Here is a 26,706-nt window from a genome sequence, read left to right on the forward strand (position 1 = left end):
CTCTACTCTTCTTCTTATTAGTCCTGCGCTGCTATTGCTTAATTGCTTAACTTTGTTTGTTGAACTTTGAATTGAAATTGAAACGTGAGAGGGATTGTCGGTCGATTGAGGGATTAGAAGGAAAGGAAAAGCACCGCAAACTTCAAGGTATCAAGGTAAACTCTGTAAATTAAAAATGTCTCTTGTGATAGGATATAATTAAGCATTTAGGCCTACCTAATAATACAGGATAGTGTTTGTTATTCTGTTATTCTACACAGTCATTTTTGATAATTAGGCTATAATCTTTTAAGAAGTTAGGGCCTATTATTGGGCAAAAAAAAAAATACACCCAAGTAAGTAAGTTTAGTGCTGTTTGTGTGTGTCTAAATATGATTGATGGGACTAGGCCTATAATGTGGATAGTTTCTTTGTAGTTCAATTTAGACAGCCTGTCGCATTTGCCATGATGGGGATTTACAATCAATTAACTTAAAATTGATTTAAGTTAACTTAACTTATATGATTATGACCCAATTACAACCTGTCCAATTCCTCACAGCAAAGGACAGGGTAAAATGTCGGAAACCCACAGAAAAGCGCAAAATGGGAAAAACAACGTTTTTGCAGAAATAGGTTATGTGGGTAGGCCTACTTAGGCCAGGGACACACTTACCGGCGAAACCGCCGAGCGCCGGATCCGGCGGATCCGCCAGAGGTTGAGGGTCAGAACACACTTGTTCCGGCGAAAACTATTTTGCCAGAGCCAGCGACAATAAATAGAGTGCAATGAACTCTGAATCAGTTTTGTCTTAGACTAGTACAGTTCTAGTACAGTTTAGTCTTAGAAATGGTGCTGTCGGGACCTCAAAAGTTGGCCTTGCTGTGGTGTTTGATCAACCACAGAAGGAAGAGAAAACACCACCGAACTGTTTGGGTGCATCCTATTCTAGAGAATAGACAGCTACATGGAGCTTTTTACACTCTATTTTTACAGTTGAGAAATGAAGAAAATAAGTTTTTTAATTATTTTCGAATGTCTGTCCCCTCATTCGACTAGCTACTATCGAAGATTACAGTGCAAATACAAGGACAAAACATATACATGAGACGCTGGAAAGGCTGGATTCAGTGCGGCACAAATTTGTCGCCAGCTGCTGCTGTCCCTCGTTTTGTTTTTGTCTTTGTTAATTTCCAAAGACAAAGACCTATCACAAAGTTCTGGTTTCTCATGAACCAAACTAATAAGTAAATCCATATCAACATCTACCATGATGATATACTGATAAACAGACTAAAATGATAAACAGACTAAAAATAAAAACTAAATTAACTAAATAGCAAAACAAAACTAAATACACCACTTGGGCACTGCATAAAAATCATTAACAATCACCACCCTCGAGGGTTGAACCACGACTGAGGAGTGGGGGCAGTCGCAGTCCGGCTGTATCGCCGGTAAGTGTGTTCATCTCCATAAGGCACAATGCCCCGCTACCCACTGCTCCGGCGAAACCACCGATCCGGCGGTCCAGCGAGGTAGAGAATATCCGGCGGTTTCGCCGGAGCATTTTCCCGCCGGATCGGCAGATTCGCCGAACCGGAGAAGTGTGGCCTGCCCCATGCCTTCCTGTGTATATCAACTTGCTCCGGCGCCGCCGGATCCGGCGTCCGGCGGTTTCGCCGGTAAGTGTGTCCCTGGCCTTACTCAAATAACCGGTAGAGCGACCTGAACAAGAATATATAAAAATTTCCTAGATTAAGCTTAGATGGATATTTAACTTACAGAAAAAGTGTCGTAAAATGGGGGGGGGGGAAACAATTTAGCATAAATCGATCGTCTGGGTATTCAAATTCAAAGCTACAACCGGAAAAGCGTTGGTTTGGTTACGTAGGGTTAGGTTAGGTTAGGTAGGGTTGGGTTAGGCTTATTGTTAGTAACCTAACCCAACGTAAGCTAACCAATGCTTTTCCGGTCGTAACTTAGTTATTTTTTGTCTTTCCGACCTTGTTTCCGCCATTTCTCCATTAATATCCATATACATTCTTGTTCAGCTCGCTCTACCAATTAATTTGAGTACCCACGTGACCAATTTCGGCGTTGACAATATTTTTTACGCTTTTCCGTGGTTGTCCGATGATTTGTGCAAAAAAACTATCATTTTCAGAATCAGGGCGTTATTTCCTACAATTTGAAAATAGAAAATTTAATTTCCCGAGGGTGCACTGAGAAGGTAAGAATTAATTACTGAAGGAGAGACATTGTGCTATTTACTGTGTAGTCGGTACGGTTGTATTGCCTCACGAACAGGTTGCTGGATTGGGTGGGTGATGGAGTCTAAGTACATTCAAGTTAATAGGCTTAAGTTAGGCCTTCTACTTTGTCTGTCAAAAATGATTACCTTAAACTTCTTAAATATAACATAGTTCAGCAAACCTTGCTAACTTAAGTTAAGTATTGCCTGAGTTCTGTAATGAAGTCGTTGATCTAAAATTAAGAAAACTTAACATAAAGTTGGGCCTAGGTAACTTCAATTGTCGAGATAGCCTATCATACTTAGTCTTCAGTTATCGATACGGTACTGCATTTTCAGCAAAAGTTTTACTTGCGTTTAGTCCTATTACAAATGTACCTATTTTTTTAGGATGACCTCATACCCAGATAGCCACGTCTTTTCACAAGGAGGCGACTTGTCTCAACTCACTGGGGGCTTTACATCACAAAATGATTCAGGCATTTACGAGGATGAGTTAGGCCAAAGGGACACTGATTTGGTTGAACAGGATGGAGCCATGTCATCGAGGGCTGAGGCCATTTGTAAGGAAAACCGTAAAATAAATAGGTTTGTTGAACTTAATTTGAAGCAGCTTGAAATGAAGCGTATAAAGTTGATGAAAGAAGACAAAGAACTTGAAGCAGAGAAGACAAAACTTTTGGAAATTCAAAAGCGCCAAAGTGATCAAAGTATAAAACTGCAAATGGATGAGGAGGAGTGCAGCCTAACATATATGAATGTGCTAAAGGAAAGAAATAAAGTTGTGGAAAAGTAAGTTTAAAATATAAAAGTTTGTTGATTGTTAGCTAGGCCAGGCCTACTACTTAACATTAGTGATAGTTATAAAATAGGTCTTTTGTTTTGGTTAAAATGTACCCAGTAAGTTTATCATTGTACCCATTTTAATTGGTGGACATATTTACCTAATACAGTTATTGTAGCCTACTGTAAAAACGATAACTGCATATTGTAAAATTTATCAATGAATGAACCCAAAATTCAAGTTGTAATAATTCCAATGATTGGCTACAGTACCATAGAGAACCTACAAAACCTTGATAGGTAACCTAACTCGCACCTTACATCAACAATTTGAAAAAAAATTTTTAAACACATATTTAGGTGTAGGCAGAACTTAAATGTAGGTAAATGGTGTAATTCTGTTCACAAACCCCCCCCCCCCCCCCGTTCTCTTCTTTAAAATACCCATAATACAACAGAAAATCAATATCAAATAACTAAATAAATAAGGTTATTCATGAGCGAATTTCAGTTACAAAACTGTTTTACAAATTGACTCAAAAGTGTTACATTAAATGAAAATTTCATCTGATAATACATCGTAGGTTCTCTGCGAAACTGTACCCCAATACTTATACTAGTTTTCACATTGCCTAATGTTTTATTTCAATTATACCTTTAAAAGGCAAACCATTAATTAACAATACACTAGATGACTTAACACTTTGATAATGATTTTTAACACTCTTGTTAGTTAAGTTAGCTATAATTTTAATAATTTATCTTTTGAAAAAATAATTTTAATAGGTTTATCAAGTTGGTTTGTTTTTAGATTAAAGCAAGTTGAAGAATTTATTAATGTGTATGAGCAAAATGTGGTGAAGGGGAAAACTCTTGGAGAAAGCATAGAAGAAAGCAAACAATGGCTTGAATCCGAGTTTGACCAAATAAAGAAAAAATCTAAAGCTGTCCAAGACAAAATCACAAGGAGTAAACTATCATGTTTAGCCTTGTTGGATGAAAAAGCTAAAAAATGTAAGTCGTACTAAAACATTGAATCTACCCAGGACTTCAAATGGGCCTGGGCTCAGGGGCGCAAGAGTTTTTTTGTTTGGGGTGCAAGAAACAGAAGAGTTTTTGGATTTTTCCGCAATCACAGCTTTTGCTGAGATAAACAAATAAAACATAAGTGACGATGTTTTGGTGAGAGGGGGGGGGGGGGGCACCAATACATGTACTGCGGGGAGGGGTGGAGGGGCACTGCTCGATGTATATACACCACTGCTCAAATAGAGTGTCCAGGGCATTTTTAAAGTCATTTCGATAATACGGATAGTTTGATAATTTGGATCGGATACAAGCCCAGTTGATCCCGATTCCACTTTGCCACTGAATAAGCATTTGTAACAGCTTGCCTCATCAGCTCAGACAAATATCATTACTGTACAACCACTGATTTGCTATTTTAATGTTAGAAGTAATGGTTCCAAAATCTTACTAATATTATAAATGTGAAAGTTTGTGTGTTTGTTTGAAGTTCAATCACTCATTAACTACTGGACGGATTCGGCTGAAATTTGGCATGATGGCAGCTCTTATTCCCGATTAACATAATATAGGCATATTCTTATCTCAAAAATCCTTTCGGGCTTCACACCAGTGGCTCTGTAGTTCCCCATGTTAACCTTATGAGTATCTATATAAATAATACCCCCGTCGCAGCAAACCTGCCGACTAAGCGAATTTCCATTTCTCTGAATGATTTTCAATTGAATCTATTTACGTTTAACGAGTACCTAGGTTTGCTGCCACAAGGAAACTGAAACTAATAAAGTGTGTTTTAGTAAAATATTAATAGCTTAGTATAAAATAAATAAATTTGCCTAGTTTGATCAAAATATATCCATAAACAAACAAACTACAACATTTCAATATTCTCCTTAAGAATAACATGGGAATTTTAAATTTACAATTTTTTGAATTTTCTCCATAACCAATAACCGTACAAAAACACTTTGATATACTAAATTATTTGTTTTTTTAAGCTCTTTAATATGGTCTAGAGATAAATTGGGAAATTTTGTGTTTTGGGGGTCAAAAATGAGAAAAACTAATTTTTACCCCATAAAACCCACCGGAAAACCCCGTTCCCATGGTCCGATCATGCTGGTTCGCGAACTCATTCAAGTTTATCTTGCCTTACACCTTTAAACCAAATTTCATCAAAATCGGACAAAAGTTACTCAAGTTATCGCGTTCACGGACACATATATATATAAATCTATATATATATATACATATATAAAAATTTGAACGAATGGTGTTTTTGGCCTCTGGGGACATCCAAATGAAAAAGTAAATCGGTCCCGGGCCTAGGTTTTACCGTGCCACCTACGGTAATAGCTACTTCCCTATAGGGAAATTCGCTAAAATTAGAGTTTTGTCTGTACATTGCTCAGAACCATAAACTTTTAGGTTTTTTTTACGTTTTATACATTAAAGAAACCGAAACAAGTCTCATCTAAATTTCTGTCTGTCTGTCTTCCTGTCTGTCACGCCCCAAGAGCCATTTTACGCGGCCTTCTGAAAAACGAGAGTACGTATCAAGTTCAAACCATTTTAATGTATTCACTGGATTGGCGAGATTGTCTTTAGCCATTAAAATATGGTGTCACTACTTTGTAAATAAAATGACGGACGTTTAAAAACCCAATTTTGTGCGATTTTTTGTAAAGTTTTCCCAATGTTTATCAAATATTCATCTATGAAATAACGAACAGCCGTTCGAATCAATATTATTTCTTATAGCTGTCACTGATATGTTTACATTGAATGTTGTTTACAAATAACGCAACCATTTCCGATCATGTTTTGAAAGCAAATCCAAACCAAAAACGTTTTTCCTTACATAAAGGATTCAATTAATCGCAAGTGCAATAATTTGTAGGGTATCCGTAAATGAAAATAGAGATTCTTTACGTATACAATTGTTATTGAGTTTTGATAACCCAGAAAAAGACCTTGAATCAGCGTTGTATATGGCTGGGAAACTTACATTTTTTAAATGAGCGTTTTCAGTCGAGACTCGGCACAAGACCGACGCGCGTCTACATTTCCATAGTAAAAATAAAAGTAGGCATACTGTGTATTTATGTTTTATTCGTCATGTGTATAAGTGTACAGTTCGTGTATGTGTTTCAAAAACTCCGAGACGCACCTAATGGGGAAGCTCAAGACCTTATATTAGGACTGATAATGGCGATTTAATTTTGCCGAAATGCATCTCCTGTAATAGGATACATTAGGATCGACCGGCGGACACAGGTAATTTAACCTTTTATTGATTGTCATACCGATCCGGAACAACAACAAACAACATAAAATGAAGTTAAGTTTAATAGTTTGGCCAGCATATCTGAAAATATGCAAACCAACTGCTGTTTTTAAATATGAAGGTTTCAACTGAATACTAAAAGATCCCCGTGCATAGAACGGGTACACAGCTAGTTCATATTTAAAGGGAATTAAAGAATTTAGTCAGCTGTTTCAACTAAAAAAGTTGGTTGTATGATATATGCAAAAACATGAACATGAAAAGTTATAAGATTTATTAACAGGGTGCAGCACTATTATTTTTATTTATGAAAACAGCTAATTTGAACCAAGCAGCAACAAAAAACCGTGATACGCAATGAGAGTTGTCAAAGTTGGATTGTTTACACTTATGTTTATGTTTTTAATTTCATGAATAATCTGTGATAGGCTATTTTGCGAATCTTTAATAATATATTTTTCTCTAATTGTTTAGCTGAAGTGGTAGAACATTATGGCTATGGTAGATGTGTATTACTTATAGTATACAGTAAATTTAATGAAGGAAATTTTATCAAACTGTGTACTCCCCCATTGCAAACGTAAAGCTTGAGTATAAATGCAATAAGCATTTTATACTTATATGCCAATCCCGTACGAAGGACGGGTACTCTGCTAGTAAATCAATATAGCTGAGTGCACATATCATCTTTCCAGGATTGCGGTATCTTTATTACCTAAATATTGTTTTTTGAGCCCAGGAAGATAAATACATGTAAAATCAATACAAGTAACAGAGAAAAATAAAATTTGAATGTATTTTGAGACTTGCATGGGATGTAAGTTATGCTTAATAGGATGGATTGTTGCTGCTGCCTTATGAACTATCATTATCTCATCACAGTTGAGAAAAACTTAAGCTAAGAAATATTAAAACATCTCTATGTGTTATATTTTGAAATATATTTTTCAGCTACAACATTCCTCTATACAGGGGGTTTATAAAAGAATGCCGGGATTTTAAACGTTCATTGCTCGGGGACTATTCAAGATAATTAAACGAGTTAAAACGTCAAATTGAAGGGAAAAGAAGAAAGTTTTTCTCATACTTTGATACAATTTAGAAAAATTTAATAAACTTCAGATTTTCATCAATTTTATATGAGCGTAAAACTGGCTAGGTCTGTACGCTTAGGGCGATCGGCGGGTTTATCTGATGTCTTAACTGAATCTTTTTAGGCACAAAGACTCTATCTTTTACAGATAACATCGTGAAGTGTTGATTTAGGTATGTTCAACCGAAGACTTCACCGAGCAATCGATTTTTTGGGGCTTCTGGTTCAGAATTATCATCAAATAGATTTAAATTTAGTTTAATGTAGCAATCGATAAAAAGCACAGATTACATACACTCTTGTGCGGCTGTGCCTTCTGTTGCGTCGTAAACATTGCACTGGCGACTGGCGATTGCGTGGTGAGTCGCAATAGCGGCCACCCTGCACCTGTTTTGCGCATGCCAAGGTCAAAGTTTCCTCCCTTGCTACACAGGAAACAAAACTTAGTTATTTTAGCTTCAATTTTACTTATAAAACATTTAGTTAGGTACTTTGAAACTTTTATTATTTTTTTAATTTTATTATACTTTCAGGTAAGGAACTAAAAGATGTTATGGTAAAGGACAGAGAAGATATGGTGAGCGAAATTCAAAGCTTAGCATTTAAAAATGAGGAAATGCTTGTTAAATGTAAAGATATTCAGGAAAAAATTGAGAAAATGAAACAAAACAAAATTCATTTGATAGAATCCTACAACTCATCCCTCAAGGAACATAAACAGGTGAGCTATTTTGCATGTAATTATTTTCTGACACTGATACTGTCTCAAAAATTTCTAGATCTATAAAAAATGTTACTAACTTACCTTGGAGGAAATGTGGCGTTAAAGGTCTGAACTAGTAGCCAATAAATGGTGGGGCTATTTGTTCTTTGTTCATTTGTTGAAGGGTTATACGAAAAATGTGAATTGTGAATTGTTAGACTGATAGGCCTATTTAGAATTAACTTGCAAGATTCAAATACTCTATAAATTGAAATTTACACAGAGATGACCTAGTAGTATTAATGAATTTTACATTGTTTACAGCTTAATGAAGGTGTATCAATGATATATCAAGAGTTAAATGAGTCAAAGAAAGTCAACGCTTCCCGTATTCAGCAGTTAAAACTCAAGATAAACACAGAAGAAAATATGTAAGTGTGAAAATATTGGACTGCTGAATCATTTCTCAAGTATCATAATTGTATTCAACGAAGAGATGACTGTAGTTAGAACTTATAAATAACCCAAGGTTGACACATTTTCAATAGAGGGACATATTTATTATTGAAGACTTTATAGTAAGACAAAGGTCAGGGACCATTATTATGATTTGCTTCATGGTCTTCGGAAGCCAAATTTTTCATTCAAATTGTTATGTATGTATTGTATGTCTATTCAGGGATGTTTGGTAGTCAGTCTGACAGATTTTAAGGCATTATTACGCGGGAAAATTACAATAAAAATTCCCATTGAAGAGTTATATTCCTCTCCCTTCTCCTTCTAGGAGCAAACACTCAGATTTTTGTTAACTTTTTGATAAGTTTTTAGCAAATTTCCCATGTAGGGAATAAACTATTATAGTACTCAAGGTAAGACCTGGACCCGGGACCGATTTACTTTTTCATTTTGAGGTCCCTAGAGGTCAAAAAGACCGTACGTTCAAATTCATATATATATATATATATATCCGTTAGCACAATAACTCAAGCAAAAATGATCCGATTTTGATGAAATTTGGCAAAAACGCGTAAACCTACATTTATTCGAACAAGTTCGAGAACCAGCATGATCGGACCATGGGAACAGTTATGGGGGATTTTATGGGATAAAAATTGGTTTTTCCCATTTTAGACCCTAAAAACATAAAATTTTGCAATTTCTTTCGAAACCATTTTGTATAGCTTAAAAAACAAATTATATGCGCCTAATGATTACATAGAAAATTCCAAAAATTTTAAATTTTAAATCCCTATGTTATTCTTATGGAGAAATAATAACTGTTAGCCTACTTAGTTTGCTTGGTTGTGAACATAGTTTGATCAAATTTGGAAAATGAATTTATTTCATACTAAACTACATACTGTATTAAAATTTTACAAAAAAGCACTTTTAAACCCTCCCTGTTGCAGCAAACCTAAGTACTTGTATAATTTTGTGATATTTTTAAGAGAGAGTTTTTGTGTAAATCCAATCAAGCAAATTAATGGAAATTCACTTAGTCTGCAGGTTTGCTGTGGCGGGGGTATTATGCAATGCAATTTGTTATGCTTCTGGCATTATTATTTGGAGATATTTAACATTTAATATTCAAATACTCTATAGGGAAGTGGCTATCACGGTAGGAGGCACGGTAAGACCTAGACCCGGGACCGATATAATTTTTCATTTTGATGTCACTAGAGGCCATAAACACTATTCGTTCAAATTTTAAATATATGTGTGTCTGTGAATGCGGTAATTTTTGTCGGATTTTGATTAAATTAAGCTTGAAGATGTAGGGCAGGATAAACAAAAAATTTTAATAAAAAATTCCTACATTATTCTTATGGAGAATAAGTACCGTAAACAGTTGTAGTTTGCTTGTTTATGGATATATTTTGACTAAATTTGGCAAATCATACTTTAACACCCTCCCTGTAGCAGAAAACCTAGGTACTTGTTAAAACTAATGTTTTTTAAATATATATATTCGAAAATCCAATCAGCAAATAGAAATTTGCTTAGTCTGCAGGTTTGCTGCATTTGGGGTATTTTAACTGTTAAGTTAACTAGGTATTTATAAGATCAGTTTATTGAATTCGAATACAGTTTATCTCTAAACTAAATCAATCACAATAGGTGTGTTTGAAGCCAAGTACGATTGGGGATGAGTGTGTGTGAGATTATTTATATTGGGTAGAAATGCAATTTTTCACACAAACTTAAGAAACGTTTGATTTCAGAAACTGCAATCTTAAAATCAGATTGGAGGAAAAAAAGGATTCGATGCATGGTTTGACATCAAAAAGGAATGAGCTGACTAATTTGTCAAAGCAGCTGAAAGAAACTGTAGAGGAAGCTGATAAACGTGTTGAGAAAAAAGTTAGGGTGAGTAGTTTTTATTACTTACTGGTACTTATATAATCAAAGAGTTTTTGTGCTATCCTAAAAGGTGAACTTGTCTACATTTGCAACTAGCATATGTTTATTTGTAAACAAAATGATGTAATTATCTTAACTATAATCAGTGCTTGATTTGCAGGGGAATGGCGTGCCGGCACCTCACTTTCGGAAAGATAAAAATATTGGCATAAATAGGTACTAATCACATTAAATAGGTTACAGTTCTGGCACCAAATTACAAATCGAGCACGGACCATAGTGGGAAAAAATCACAAAATCATTATTACAACTAATTTGTTATGGGCTTCTGCACAAAGGCGCTGCCAGAAAGTTTTATAAGGGGGGGGGGGGGGGGGGTTGACATAGCTGGACATACCAGGAGCCAGTGGGGCCAGAGGCCCTGGTGTACTAATTTTCTTTACCGCTGAAATGCTCACATTTGCAACATTGTATTTATTTACCAATATTACAAAAAATCTCTGCTCTAAGGGGGGGGGCAAGGCCACCACCTGCCCCTCTCTGCTGGAGCCCATGCTCCTGCAGGTCATTTTGTTTGGGGGAAGAAGCAAACTGATAACTAGGTTCAGAGTATGGGGAAATGCGCTACCTACAAACAGTTTTAATATATACTAGTGTACCCGTTGCTCCATAAGCATTTCACACGCATATTAAATAATAAACATTAACAAATTATTTCACTAGTCCAAAAGTAAACATAATTTAAAATTACAATGAAACTGTAAAAACTTATGCAAAATTGTATGTTATTCTGTAAAGAAGAATTTGTCATGCACATATAATGCTTATAACCCTTTTCATTGAAACAGATCTACAGTACTGTACTTACCTTTTTAGTAACTAATTTTTTTGTTTTGATTCATTTAATTTGAAAATAAAACAGATTTGTAAATAAAAGTACATGTGATTCTTGTATTTCTGATCTGACTGATATAACAGGAGTGTTATAAGAACGCTTGTATACTGACGTTTTTGTGTGCCGTTTTCGCGCCGCAAAACGTAGTTATGACTCTTACTTTCCGTGTCTGGAAATCAGACTTTGCTTTTCCAAAAATTAGCTACCGATATGGCTTTGTCATTCGCATGTAAAAGATCATCTAATGTGCAAGACTAGGCGTGGGCAGATCAGCAGATGGCCAGCAGGATCCTGAACAGCACCACACGCGCCCAAGATGTTTCCTTCGTCTGGTAAGAGACCCCATTTCTGCATGTTTATCTTGCATTTTGGTACCTCGACCCTAATTCGATTTAGGGTCTTCCACAATGTGTAATGAAGGCCTCCACCAGGAGCCAGTTCCTCCCTGGCTGGTATGGGAGGGTTAGTCAACGTGGCATCCCACCTTGCCACCCGATTGCTTGAGAGTGATCCATTCAGGACTCGTGTCCGTGATACAAAGCTCTTTCGGGACCAAAGCCGTTGCTCTGCAGGTTGGTGGCCGTGTAATGGGTGACGAGGGAATCAGTCTCATTCCCTCTATGTTGGGTCTAGGTTTTAAAATGCCCTGGTGTGTTTCTTGCACAAGGAGGAAGTCGCATTCGTACGTCTTGCACATATCAGACAGTAATACTTCTTTGTGTCTCGATATTCCCTCGATATTAATCGAGATCGTTACTAATGGCCTTGAAAAAGACCGTTTAGGCAGATTCATTTTTCGAAGTCATCCGGCTGTAGAAGGATTTGCCGCTCACATGTCAGCGCCGATACAACAACGTTGCATTCCATGTACCCATAACCAATTGCGTTTTGCATGAAAACGGCAAAACAAAAACGTCTGTAAAAAGGCTCAAAATTTTATTAGATTTGTTGATGCAGCACACAATTGCCGATTACTATTCTACAAAATCAGCCACCTGGGCATTTATTGAGGTAATCTTAGGTCGGGAAGCGTGCTGATGAGTGGTGGGAGAGAGGGCGGGAAATAGTTAAATATGCCCCTGCTTTGGCTATCAGAGTTTGTTGTTTAGGCCTACTTGAGGAACTAGTCAGAACCTCACAGTCTATAATGCTGTTGCACAAAAATTTACATGTAATTACGTCAAATAAAACTCAAGAGCCTGTTTTTATGAGAGCTATACAGGGTGACTAAAAAAGAATGATCCAATTTCAAAAAGTAATATTTATTTTGAAAAACAATACACACAAACCAATTTCACATCAAATTACCCACAAAAGCATCAAGTTTATGATGATATGTATTACAAGTGTTCTATGTGCCCTCCATTTGAGGCTCGGACGACATCTAGATGGTAGGCAAATTCATCTCAGAGTGTTCGCAAGATTGTCTTCTCGGATAGTAGCTACTGCATCAGTTATCCTGATATTCAGCTCCTCAATATCACGTGCTAAGGGAGGAACAAAAAAACGATCTTTAACGTATTCCCTCAGGAAAAAATCACACGGTGTTATGTCAGGGGACCGTGGAGGCCAGGAATGCATAGCCAAGTCTTGTGGTCCTGTGCATCTTATCCAAACATAGAGGCAAGTCGGTGTTGAGGAAATGGCGTACATCCTTGTGCTCCATCTTGTTGAAAGATGAAGTTGTCTGAGTCAGGAATTAGTTAAGGTAATAACCTATTTCGTAGCATTGCTAGATAAGATGCACCATTCACTGTGTTTTCCTCAAAAAAGTAGGGTCCGTACAAATTCGTTTGTGAAACCGCACAAAAAGTGTTCACTTTAGGCAAATCTCGTTCATGCTCCACTGTTTGATGGGGGTTTTCGGTTCCCCATATATGAATATTATGTTGATTAACTTTACCGCTCACATGAAACCTCATCACTAAATATCAACCGTGGCAAAAAGGTATCTTCCTTCATGTCTTCTAGGACATCATTACAAAAGTCAACACGTCTCCTTTTGTCACCAGCACGGAGCGCTTGTACGAGTTCCAATTGGTATGGTCGTAAGGCCAAATGCTGCCTTAACACGTGCCACACAGTAGTCTGAGCTACTCCAAGTTCTCGGCTTGAACGCCGTGTCGATGCTCGCAGGCTCCGTTAGAACTTCTCCCGAATCTGTTGAACTGTCTCTTCAGCTGTGCGTAAGTCGACCGGCACTTTTCCCCTTGCACAAGCACCCACTATCTACAAACTGTTTATACCACCGACGAATATTCTTTGGTAGAGGTGGTTCATCACCAAAACAAATCAGATACGCTCATTGAACAGTTAATTGATTCAGTTTTGCTAAACTGAAGAACCCAAAAAGCCTTCTGTTGAGTGGACGCCATAATTTTTTCAGACTGTCTAGACACTCAAGGTTTTAGTGCTCGTGTAGATCTAGCGCAGATTTTTCAAAACTCTAAACCTCTCCAGTTTCGGTGGCGGTTGTGCACTAAGATCAATAATATTTTTAAGTTAAAATAGGGTCATTCTTTTTGAATTGCCCTGTATTTTAGTTTCCTATCAAATATTTGTATAAATCATTATTTGTTTTTTAGTTTTATTTAATAATTTGCTTATTGTTTGATTCCATAACCACAATAGGAGATTAAAATGTATGAAGACAAGAAACCAGTTCTTTGTGATCAAGCAAGAACTTTACGTGAAACGTTGAAGAGATATGAAAATGTTGAAACTAAAAATGAACATTACAAGAAAAGTATTTTGTATTTAGAGGAAGATATTAAACTTAACATCAGCAAATTGACCGAGAAAGAAAATAATGTTTGTGAGCTTAAAAAGGAGATGAAAGCTTTAGAGGATAAATTAAATATATTGAAAGAGAACAATTCTGATGTTGAGAAAAAAATTGAAAATCTCGAATTGACCAAGAAAAATATTTTGGTTCGAGTAGAAGAAAATAAAGTTTTGTGTAAGCAAGAAAGGTAAATCCAATTACCTTTTAGTTGTTACATGTAAAAAAGTAATTATTGGGTGTAAGCTAAAGTTATAGTTATTGGTAATAATAACATTTAGAAAAATAAATACCAAAAGCAGCTAGCTAGATAAAGGGGCAGCATTATTTCATAGGGTTTAACCTGAAACCAGCGCTGCATGAATTACAACTCTCATTACCAAAAAACAAAGATTGTAGATATGTAGATATCCGAGAAGAATTTAAACTGTGTATGGTTGTAAAAATATGTGCTACTGTCTAAAACTCTATATTCTCCTTTAGGGTTATTTAATGTGATAGCTTAGTAAATGTTACATTCAAAATGCTATAGTTTACAATAAGTTGTATCCGTTCAGTTTGACTTGGTCAAAAAGTTAATGTATTCCACAGAAATCAGTAATTTATATTGTATCACTAGCAGAGTACCCGTCCTTCGTACGGGGTTGGAATATAAGTATAAAATGCTTATTGCAGTTAACTCAAGCTTTGCGTTTGCAATAAGGGAGGACACAGTTTGATAAAATTTGTTTTTTCTTTAATTTACAGTATTCCTTAGTATTACACATCTACCATAGCCATGTTCTACCACTTCACCTAAACAATAGAGAAAAATAAATTATCAACAATTCGCAAAATATCACAAATTATTCATTAAATGAAAAACATAAACATAACTGTAAACAATCCTACTTTGACAGTTCTCATTGCGAATCACAGTTTTTTGTTGCTGCTTAGTTCAAATTAGATGTTTTCGTAAATGCAAAAAAAATATAGTGCTGCACCCTGTTGGTAAATCTTATAACTTTTTAATGCTTTTCCATATCATAGAACCAACTTTTTTAGTTGAAACAGCTGACTAAATTCTTTAATTCCCTTTAAATATGAATAGGTACTCATAAGGTTAACGTGGGGAATTACAGAGCCAATGGGGCGGATATTGTATCATTATTTACTTATACAGGGTATGCCGAAGGTGAATCTAAACTCTGGTAAATGGTTCTCTGGGTCAAAATAAAGATAAAACGAAGAACTGCTTTTGTTGAATTTTTACATTTACATAAACATCACAGTTTACATACATTTACAGTTTTATCTGTGGATTTTCCAACAGATTTTAATGAAATTTTGTATTTTAAGGTAGAAGAGCCCCCACGTTAAAAAATCATCTTGGTCTAACTATTCATAATTATTTTAATTCTGGGTGCCATTTCAGTTTTTAAGATTTAAATTATAAAAAAATGTCCTATCTTGTGAAACAATTTCAAGAATACTTTTTTTGCATTTAAAATAGCCTAAATATCACCAATTTAGTTGTAAAATAAGGCAAAATAGGTGCAGCCAGACTAGCTTAGCCTTTTTCTACCTGGTTTTTTTCAATCAGCAGATTTTTAGTGTAGGCCTAATTTAAATTTAAAAATTAAAATGGCCGCCATATTCAATTGGAAGAAGTTAATTTTTTCCATAATGGGGGTCTCTTTTACTTTAACATCCATATAAAGTTTCATTAAGATCGCTTGGAATAATCCAAAGAAAAAAATATAATTTCAACACCACCATAAGTTTAACATGGGAATCAAATAATATCTAGTTTTATCAACAGTAAAATGTGGTACTTTACACCAATGGCTGAACTAGTTCCATCCAACTGTCTTGTCCATTGCAGAGAGAGCAAGCTTAAGGAAAATGAATCTCTAAAACAAATCAATGAAGACTTGTCTACTGAAATAGAGCAGCACACATTGCAACTTAAAGAACTACACAGTTTTAATGAAAATTCTAAAGTGAAAGAGGAAGAAATCAAACAACTAATCGAAAGCTGTAAGGAAACTGTGAGAATAAATGAAGACAAGGTACAATTTATACATTTTAAAATCCAATTGTTTTTATCTTCATAAAAATTTGCAATAGTTTAGAAAAGTGTAACTTGATAGTTTAACTTAAATCAAATGTTAGTTGGCTACCATTAAAATCATAGCACAAATCTTAAAAAAGTTCTAAAGGTTTTGTTTAGGACTTTAGAAGTTGTTGATTTAAACTTACTGTATAGTACTTTTTTTAGATAAATCGTAAAATTGTATAATGATTTAAGATTAGATAAAAACTCCACTACCAATAAAAAGATATTAAACGATTTTACTTTGCCTATTATATGGTCCAGGTTTTGTCATACAATATGTCAATATCTTTTCTAATGCTGTGATACTGTAGTAGTCTTATTGTTCCAAGTTTTAGAATTTGTAACTGATTGTTGTTTCTTAAGTAATGCACAATATTTATGTTAGATACTTTATGCGATGATTTTTTTTTACTTTATAGTTACTAAAGAGCGAAGAAGACCAGATTAAGACAGTTGAAGAATATATAAGAACAATAGATGCAATGAAAGCTCACTTAGAAAAGCATGACTTTTTTATTGTAGAAGGAAAGCCCATGCAGGAAGAACTCATGGAAATGCTAGAGAAGAAACAGTTTGTGGAACAGTCAATCAAACTTCTTGATGAAACTCATAATCAGAAGATAAATAATATGAAAAATAACCACATGGCAAAAATGCAGGTATAGTTATTTGTGTACCTAACTAAACTAGGGCATTTTGCTGCACACGAGAAAAATGTTTACGAGTGTAGCAAAGGCAGTTTGCACTCGTGTTACTCATTATATTTTCCCTAGAGTTACTATAAACCATATAAATAATTAGTCTTTTAAACACTGTACAACAAATTTTTAGGTTAGTTTAAATCCAAACATTGAAAAAAATGGGAAACACTGCACCAGCTGATTGTAGTCGTAATATCTTTAAGTGTTGTCAACTTATTTTCACGGATTACGTGCATAATAAAAACACGCTATTTTGTGTTGTTTGGTTGGAATACTGGTGTGTACCAAAGTAAAAACTGTGCACCAAAGTAAGTCTTTCTGTACTATAATTTGTGCAAGGAAGCCCACTTTATCGGGTGACTGTAGGAAAAAGTACTTTGTGATTTAAGTTTAATAAAAGAAATTTATAGCTCATCTTAAAAATAATGCAGGTCTTAGTACTGACAGAAAAATAGTCAACAGAAAAAACTAAACCCTTTAGAGCAAAACCTTTGGGAAGGAAAAAACTGAAAATATAAATATAGGTGTAGACTTCCTACTTACATTTTTGTCTTGATGATCCTTTTAGTTATTTGTTATTTTTACCAAAATAAAAATAATTGCTATTTGACTAATGTGTTTTCTGCATGAGGCTATTAGGGTTATATAAACTAATTATTTCATCCAAAAACACACAAAAAATAGCACCATGCTTTGAATTTAATTTTACTAAGTTTGAATGTCTTTGAGTTTAGTCCCATCAGCAAATTTTCCAAATAGGCCTAGGGAACAAGCTGTTTTTACATATTATCAATCCTGCATTTTGAAAATTCTAGGAAATGGATAGTGAAATGGAAAAACACTCATCCATAATGAAAGACATCCAAAAAGGGCAAGAGGAATCAACTAATAAGCTGAAAGAAGAATTAAAGGTAGAAGAAAAAGTTAAAACCGACCATGAAAATGAATTACGAGGTCTTAAAAAACAACTGAAGACCTTAAAGAATGAGGAGGTAAGAGTACTCATCCTGAAAAAATCCATTTCTCTTTATTTTGTATTAAAAAAAGTTTACACAACCCCTCCTGGTTTCACAAAGAAAATATAAATAATAAACTTTCTTGTGTTCTGAAAAGAGTCAGCATTCATTGGGGTAGTGCAGGGCCCTGAGTAAACAATCAAAGCGGCCCCTTACTACTAAAAAGTTCTCCCCCCCCCAACCACAATGATGTTGTTCATGCTCATAGGATGATACATTTCTGTGATCCCAGCAACATCCGTCGTCATCTCTCATAATCACGACAACAATCATAATCATTTTTTAAATTGCAGCGACTCTCGTGAGTAGGGCAGCATCTTGATCATGTTCAGCGATCGTGATTTTTTACTTGGTATGACAACAGAAAAATAGAACAAGCAACAGGATTATCTATATAATTAATACGGTACATGAAACTTTGTCGGTTGAACTCCTTCGCCATTTCTTAACCGATTTTATCCATTGACGTCTCATTGGAAAGAGCGTGTCGCGTAGATTTGCAAACTGGCCTTACATTTTCGAAAAAGCCCCTTGGGCTCTGCCCCAGTGGCTTTGAAAGTTCCCATGTTATCCTTATGAAGAACATAATTGTTTACATTTTGATCAGCTGTATAATTTAATTGCTGTTATTTATTTTCCAATTCAACGAAACGCATAGGTTACATTTACTGATTTGGTTGAAATTAAATATTTGCTACTTTAATTTACATTCGTACTTTATTCCGATGTAAAAAATCGAGAAAGACTGGGCAATTTGATATATTTTACCAATAAAGAAAAATGAATTGACAGGGTACTGTATTTCTTGAGCAATAATTGAAAGAACCAATTTTTTACCATGGAAACATAGGAGTCATAGAACACCACCAAGTAGAAAAAATAGAGATTAAAAAAAACCATTTACTATCGTTATCATCCTAAATAATGAAGAGCATTTACAATATGAAGATTCCCACAAACAATGAACAGGGATGTTAGCCAAAGTGTTACTATTTTGTAGTTAACACTGACTTAACTTTATGATGATTGGCAAAGGAAAACACTCTAGGGCTGAATTAAACTGGTACGGCAAGGACATTAAATATATGTTTTCATAAAAGTCAAGTGATTTTAAAATAAAATGACTACATCCAAGAAACCTTAATAAAAACTCTCACTGAAGGATTTGCATTATTCACATTTAAGGGAAACAAAAAACCATCTGAACGACATTTGGCCTTTCAATTCTGCATTTTTTTCAGGTAAATATAACTTACGTTATAACAGTAACTAGGTAGCCAAATTAATGTCAATTGAAGCAAATAAAATTATGACAGAGAGGTTATGCAGAAAATCAGGCAGTTCTTAAGTAATGTAAACAAAATGTCATCGCTATAAAAAATTACTGAAATTTGTAAACATACTAGCGACAACGGGTAGTACTATGCAGACTACATTATCATTGACGAAGATCAACCTGGACCACCTAATGCGGCTATAAGTGGGAAAGATATGTAGAATATACTAAAAAACCAGATCAGCTTGTGAAAAATGATCAAATATTTACTAGAAATGTTGATTATATGTAACTGTTAGTCACGTAATCTATGAGCTGAGTCTTTTAAACTCATCGGAAATTATGACTTTTATTCGTTTTTAAATAAGTTAATTATTTGTTTTTAAATACTGTAACTACTTTACTTCTTTGCAATTGCTCAATTTCGAGCAACATGTACACTAGTTGGGGATTATTCCAAATCAAAATTTTGAAAAGACTTGTAATATTTTTTGTGTATTTTTGCCCCTTTCGCACATGTCTAAGGCCGTCTCTGGTCCTAACATCCAAAATTGAAATAAACTGCACACATTTTTTAAGAAATTTAGGTCCACTGTCATAAAATATGTGTATATTCATGAACAGTATGTGTGAATAACTATTCCAAACGGATTTCTGTACCAACGACCTTGGCAACCCTGTAAAACTGGTTATCTTTAGCTCAGATAGTTTTCTGTGAGTGGAGAGGAAAATGTTAATAGTTTAAACAGCAGGATTTAATCTCTGAACATTTGAAAGAACAAAAACAAAAATGATTTCCCTTTTGAATTGTTGTAGTAAATTATTTAATTAACCAGCTAAAAAAGTTGTGATCTGTATGTTATTTTGTTTGAAAGAGCACTGCATTTTATTTTGTATGCTAAATTCAATAACCAGAAAGATAATAATAAGGTGATGATAGAGAATTTGTCCTCCAAAAAGAGGTTTATAAAATTAACAAAACAACAACAGATATCACCTATTAACATTTTCCCCAGTAATAACATCTTTTTACAATAAAAACAAAAACCCATTTCCAAACATTGGTCTGTTCTTTATAGACCAACTACTGTTGTTACAATGTTAAATGTTGCCAACCCGGGTAATGCTGACAGCTGGTCCTCCATTACTGTGCTTACTTTAAAACAATCCTTAATGTTGGCTTCGTTGGACGGTAGTTTACTCTGTCTAAGCATGCTTACTTACTGATGGGGCGTCACAAATCTCAGTTGATTTTTGCCTCGTAGATTAGCCACCTCCACTCTTCTCTATCCTCCGCCATCCGGATTTCTCCTCCGCATTGGATCACATCCTTTTTGACTTGGTCATACCATCTTAATTTAGGCCTTTCCAATGGGCTGTCTAAGCATAGATGTGTTTATTTGGACAACAAACTTTCACATTAAGTTTTCTGTTGTACATACAGTAGACTCCCTCTTTTCCGGACACTTTTTAACCGGACATCGGTTTAACTGGACTACACTCGGCGGAAATGACATCTCTTTAACCGGACAATTTTTATCAGCACTTCGGAATAGCTGGACTAGATCGGCAGGAAGTGGGTGGTACTGAAACGACTGTTCTTGTGGGAAAGATTTGAAACCAGTGATCACGTGTGTAAATACAATGCTCTCCTACATTTAAGTCAAATACTGTTTACAGTATGCATTTAAGTGGTCCGTTTTAACGAGTTTTTGGGGACTTCGGTTTAACCGGAAAAACCGTTATCCGGACTGGCCTCGGTCGCGACGAGTCCAGATAGGAGGGAGTCTACTGTATAGGTTACTGTGATATCAATGTAGAATTGTAAGAAGAGTGGTATGTGATTAAGGTTATTTTTAATAAATTTACTGTGTAAAGAAGTAATACATTATCAATTTGTGGTTGCAGCTTATGAAACGAAGTAAAATAGTTAAAATGGAGAAAAGACAGCAAGCAATAATTCAAGAAATTAACGTCACTCGTGAGGATATTGCCCAAGCTGTTGCTGGAAAATCTCAGGTAATATTTCTCGCCATTATGACTAAATGTATTTTCCCCATACCAACGTTTTCTTTCTAGTTCTAGTTTAAATTAATACTTAATACATTCTTTCGGCCTGATAGAAAAACAGGATGCTTATTTGATACAGATTAAGGCTTATACTTATTATCCATATAAAATTAGAAATCTATTAAAAAAATACCCTACAGTTTGTGTTTCTAGCAACATAAAGAGGTGTTAACATTGGTCACTCAATACCTTTGGCTTTAGGGAAAACTCTTTGGGGTTTTCTGTCTAAGCCCATGGAATTTTCAAAGGAGTACTTTTTAGTTTCTATATAACTGTGAGTTTGGTGTAATTACTATTATAAAGTTGTAAAACCTTTATATTCATTTTTAAACTCCCAAAAGTAAAACAACTAACTACAAACAAATATTAGTAAATTAGCTGATCGCCCAATGCCAATCTAATGGAAATTACAAGCTACAACTTGTAGCTGTAGTTTATTACGAAACAGGCCAAGGCCCCACTAGAAAAAAGGCCATGTTGCAGGATCCTTGACAACACACTTGTCGATAGATTCAATGTTTTAGGTAAACTAGGTGAAACCCGTTGAAATCGACGGTTACTTTGAAGGGTTACGTTAATTCATCTAACTGCGATAAATTGGGTGAACTATACATATTTTGAGCATTTAGCATTGTTTAAAGAGTAATAAGTGTAAAATTAATAATGATATTAATTGCGTTAGTTGCCAAATTTGGTTGATCATTCAATGATTAAAATATTTCCTATACTGTATGTCATCGGAGTTATTATTAGTATGTTATATGGTATCTCTTCCTTTGGAAGAACCTTTAAATAGTATTAAAATCGTATTGGTGGATCTTTTGTAGTTAAACACTTCTGTGATTTCATCAGTGTAATATGATTTTATTTGAAAAGAAAATATTTTTTGGGAAGACATATTCTAACTTCAAAGGGAGGTATATCTGTTATAGTGTAAGTTTGATTTTTCCTTCGCCACGTCGCGTCAGTTCATATTGTACTTCTGTGCCAATGAATGAACCCTCTAGCATAGTTTTGAAAAATTGATTGTGGGGTTACTGTTAACTCTGGAATTCCTTGACATGGGGGATGTCAGTTAGTTGTCTCAGCCTTGTCAATAACATAAAGTTGTCAATATAATATCTCTACGGAATGTTAGGTGTAGTGGAATACTTGAAGTGAAGTTGGCTTTTATTCTTGAACTTTTAGGGGCCTCCTAGTTCATATGGTCTTGGCAACTTCATTGGCAACAAATAATACGAATGACATAGCAATGGGACATTTCCAAAAATCAAAAATCCTGTAAATTGGCTAATACGTGTATATTGACGTTTACATATTGTTATCAACGTATCTTATAAAGGATTTTGTGATCTAGTTTAAAAAGAATATGACCTTTCTGTCATGACAGTAGCTACATAAATAGTATTTTCTCTTTGTACCATATTTTACTGCCAAAATGTCATGTTATTTTTAATAATGTTACCAACCCAGTGCGCCAAAGTCCGTAATATAGGCAGGTGCAAATAATTTGTCTAGATGGGTACCATTTTAGGCAAGGTTTCTATGTTTGGATTTTATTAGACACGATAAGAGCAGATATTTCTACATAAATATTTGATATGTGTAGAATAATATGATAAAATGTAGGCAACAGTGGTGAAAAAGGCAGACACTAACCCGTACAATAGATATAAGATAGTTCAATAAGAAATAATTTAAGAATTGCTTTCATAAAAGGATTTTCCACTGATTTCGTAATGGAACGTTATATTGCAAAACATTACATGATAAAGAAGAAAGTCAATTTTAAAATCAGAAAATAACATTGCGAATACTTATTTGGTAGAATTCAGTAACTCCCAATAAATGTTGTTTGAAATACAATTTAAAATGAACAGCTGTTTCATTAAAAAGTATTATTCACATGGCCAAAATGTAAACAACTCTGTGGAGGGATCTTTAAAGGCTTCTGAGGCAGAGTTCTAATGGATTTTGCTTAGTTTTTCATTGGATAACTCATCTACAGACCAAGACCTTTCTTTGGACACCTCTACCAAGTTTCTACGCCCAGCCGTTCTCTCAAATTGGTGGGGACAGAAACCAACTTAAATATTTAGATTCCCCCAAGTTAATCTTATGGGAGAAACTCCAACTTTGATGGCCTGTGGGGCAAAGCCCGAGGATTTTGATTACAGGAATTGGTGAAAGGGGGCGTCTACACAAAAAATACTTTATTTTGACACGTCGTTTGTAAAAATCCGTCCATTATTAACGGAGGAGTATTGTTTCGTAGAAATCGCCTTCACGTGTTATATATAAGGATGAGCTGTTTGCAATTTTATATTTAGGTCTGGGAACTTAAGTACAACTATCCACCACTGTGACGTAGTGTTGCGCTGCCCATGCTGCAGCATGGCCTTATTTTCTAGTGATATCGAGTATGGCATAGCTTTATAAACAATAAGTTACTACACCCTATGTGTGCTATTGCTTATTGAGGTTTTTTAAAGCAAAACATTGCAATTTTGTTTTGCAAGCTACTATAAAGTTACTATAAAAACTACTATAAAGTTGTTTTAGCGAATTTCCCATATAGGGAATAAGCTATTACCGTAGGTCTCATGGTAAGACCTAGACCCGGGACCGATTTACTTTTTCGTTTTGAGGTCCCCAGAGGCCAAAAACACCATCCGTTCAAATTCATATATATATATATATATATTTATATATATACAGGGTGTCCCGGAACTCTCTACCAATATTTTAGGACATTAATCCTGGGTAAGAAACGTACCTAAATATCATATTTAAATTGTCCGGAAGTCCTTAGTTACTCAGATAGCCGCCATTTTGTTTTTTTAAGTTATTAATTTTTTTCTAAAGAATGGTTAAACATACGAAATGGAAACTTTGCACAAGCATTTATGACAACTAGACAAAGCTACAAAAAAATTATGGAGATTTTTCAAATTCATAAAACAAAATGGCGGCCATTTAAAATTTTCTTTCTTAAATAACTAAAAAACCACTGATTTTCCAAAAATTTTAAATGGCCGCCATTTTGTTTTATGAATTTGAAAAATCGTGATAATTTTTTGGTAGCTTTGTCTAGTCGTCCTAAATGTTTGTGAAAAGTTTCCATTTTGTATGTTTAACCATTCTTTAGAAAAAAAATAATAACTGAAAAAAACAAAATGGCGGCTGTGTGAGTAACTAAGGACTTCCGGACAGTTTAAATATGATATTTAGTTATGTTTCTTACCCAGGATCAATGCCCTAAAATATTGGTAGAGAGTTCCGGGACACTCTGTATATTTATATATGTGTCCGTTAGCGCAATAACTCGAGCAAAATTGATCCGATTTTGATTAAATTTGGTACAAACGTGTAAACCTACATTTATTCGAACGAGTTTGCGAACCAGCATAATCGGACCATGGGATCAGGGGTTTTTGGGGGGTTTTATGGGGTAAAAATGGGTTTTTCTCATTTTTGACCCTAAAAACTTTAAATTTCTAAATTTCTCTCTAGACCATTTTGAAGAGCTTAAAAAAACAAATAATTTAGTATATTGAAGTGTTTTTGAATGTTCATTTGACTACGGAGAAAATTAAAAAAATTGTAAATTTAAAATTCCCATGTTATTTTAATGGAGAATAAATAAACTGTTCTAGTTTGCTTGTTTATGGATATATTTTAATCAAATTTGGCAATTTGGTTTATTTCATACTAAGCTATCAATATTTCAATTGAAAAAAACACACCTCAACATCTTTCCCGTAGCAGCAAACCTAACTACTCACTAAAATTAATGTTATAGGAAATAAATCTGAAAAATTATAGGGAATATTTTAGTAGAAATCAAGCCGGGTAAATGGAAATTCGCTTAGTATGCAGGTTTGCTGCGACGGGGGTATTTTTAGATCCACAATAGCTCTCCAAGCAAAATTAAATATCATAAACCTATTGGATTATTCATGTTATAATTTTAAGGAAAAGGTTTTATCAGGTAAGCCAACTGAACTCTTTTCTTTAAAAGTACAGTACTCTTTGTAGTACAGTACAACCTTACTAATTTGTCACCTACGAGACCGGGACCATAGTCGGAACAGTGAAAAGGACGAATCATCCGAGGATGATTATTTTCCATGACTGTGAGATATGTCTAGGACGGTCAGATTTTGCCGTGGTCCGGAAGATGATGATATTGTTCCCGTGACTGCGTGAGACAATCAGTATTTTTTTTTTACGATCGTGGAAGACATCGATGTTTCCATGAACTGCGGGGGATAAAAAAGATTATTGGCGCAATCGCAGGAGCGGTGATGATGTCCACATGACCATGAGAAATCGTCACAATATTACCGCGATAACATTATCTCCGATAGGCAATAGCAGGATCGCATAATGCAAGGAGTCATATAAGCCAAGGTCATATTAGAAAAGTCCCACTGTTTATTGTACAGTGTCTAATTATACTTATTATTTTCCCCTCGTCAGAATAATATTTCAAACAAGTTTTTCATGGACACACAGGATAGCTTAAAAGTCCAATTTCAGGTGCAGCTACAGTACTAAAGATTCCACCCGAGCCGTCCACTGTAGGCTTCCCCCACCCCTTGTTCTATAGAGATGTCTGCTTAGCCACTGATCAACCTAAACCCTAGAGTAGTAAGTTTAAACTTGACTACCAGGTTGCAGCACAAGTCCGCTATAGCTTTCAGCTGGTGTGTTGACTTACTTGCAAGGAGAGGTTTGGTCATACTAATCTTGTATATCTGAAAGGGTTATCACAACATGTCTTTTACGTTTGCAGGACAGCACCAGAAAGTGGGTGGAGTCTGTGCCTCAGGATGAGTTTGAGTTCAGCGAAGTTTAAAGAGTGTTTAGTTACAACTGAGATAGTGTTATTTAGAATAAGAATAATGTCATGGGGTTTTTTCAAACAAAGTGCCTTTTTGCATGGATGTTGATATATAATTAATAGATTTATGGGTTTATAAGACATTAAGAGAAGTTTCACTAGTTTAAATTAAAATATAGTCTAACGTCTTAAAACTAAGAAGTGTTATCATAACATTTGTTTTTGTATTCTTTTTTGTAAGATTAGTTATGTAAGACTATTTATTTGTCATTCTAGTAATGGATTTGAGGGAAATCTATAATAACGTCATGCATGGGGTTTTTTTCAAGCAAAGTGCCTTTTTTTGCATGGATGTTGATAAATAACTAATAGATTTTTGGGTTTGAAATAAGACATTAAGAGAAGTTTCACTAGTTTAATTTAAAATATAGTCTAATATCTTAAAACTAAGAAGTGTTATCATACAATTTGTTTTTGTTTTCTCTTTTGTAAGATTAGTTATGTAAGACTATTTATATATCATTCTAGCAATGGA

At 34.8% G+C, this 26,706-nt stretch overlaps 1 protein-coding gene across 1 annotated transcript; it reads left to right on the plus strand.

Annotated features, from left to right (window-relative positions):
• The first annotated feature begins 88 nt into the window (after positions 1–88).
• On the plus strand, positions 89–26,706 carry LOC128990319 (myosin-10-like). Its single transcript, XM_054412650.1, has 12 exons — positions 89–155; positions 2,625–3,026; positions 3,829–4,031; positions 7,957–8,144; positions 8,451–8,557; positions 10,349–10,493; positions 14,014–14,354; positions 16,029–16,215; positions 16,682–16,921; positions 17,779–17,955; positions 21,164–21,274; positions 26,124–26,706. The coding sequence occupies exons 2-12, from the start codon at positions 2,626–2,628 to the stop codon at positions 26,184–26,186; spliced, it is 2,163 nt and encodes a 720-aa protein (XP_054268625.1). The 5' UTR covers positions 89–155; position 2,625; the 3' UTR covers positions 26,187–26,706.

This window comes from Macrosteles quadrilineatus, unplaced genomic scaffold, assembly GCF_028750875.1.
Source record: "Macrosteles quadrilineatus isolate MER2022 unplaced genomic scaffold, UCM_ALF_1.0 Scaffold_3__2_contigs__length_128488019, whole genome shotgun sequence".
Classification (NCBI taxonomy): domain Eukaryota; kingdom Metazoa; phylum Arthropoda; class Insecta; order Hemiptera; family Cicadellidae; genus Macrosteles; species Macrosteles quadrilineatus.

What these genes read in the sequence shown, in the direction of transcription:
- LOC128990319 (XM_054412650.1), top strand. Translation starts at nt 2,626, where the DNA reads ATGACCTCATACCCAGATAGCCACGTCTTTTCACAAGGAGGCGACTTG. An exon ending in GTTTTGTGTAAGCAAGAAAG is followed by an intron (nt 14,355 to 16,028) that starts GTAAATCCAATT and finishes TGTCCATTGCAG; the next exon opens with AGAGAGCAAGCTTAAGGAAA. An exon ending in ACCACATGGCAAAAATGCAG is followed by an intron (nt 16,922 to 17,778) that starts GTATAGTTATTT and finishes TGAAAATTCTAG; the next exon opens with GAAATGGATAGTGAAATGGA.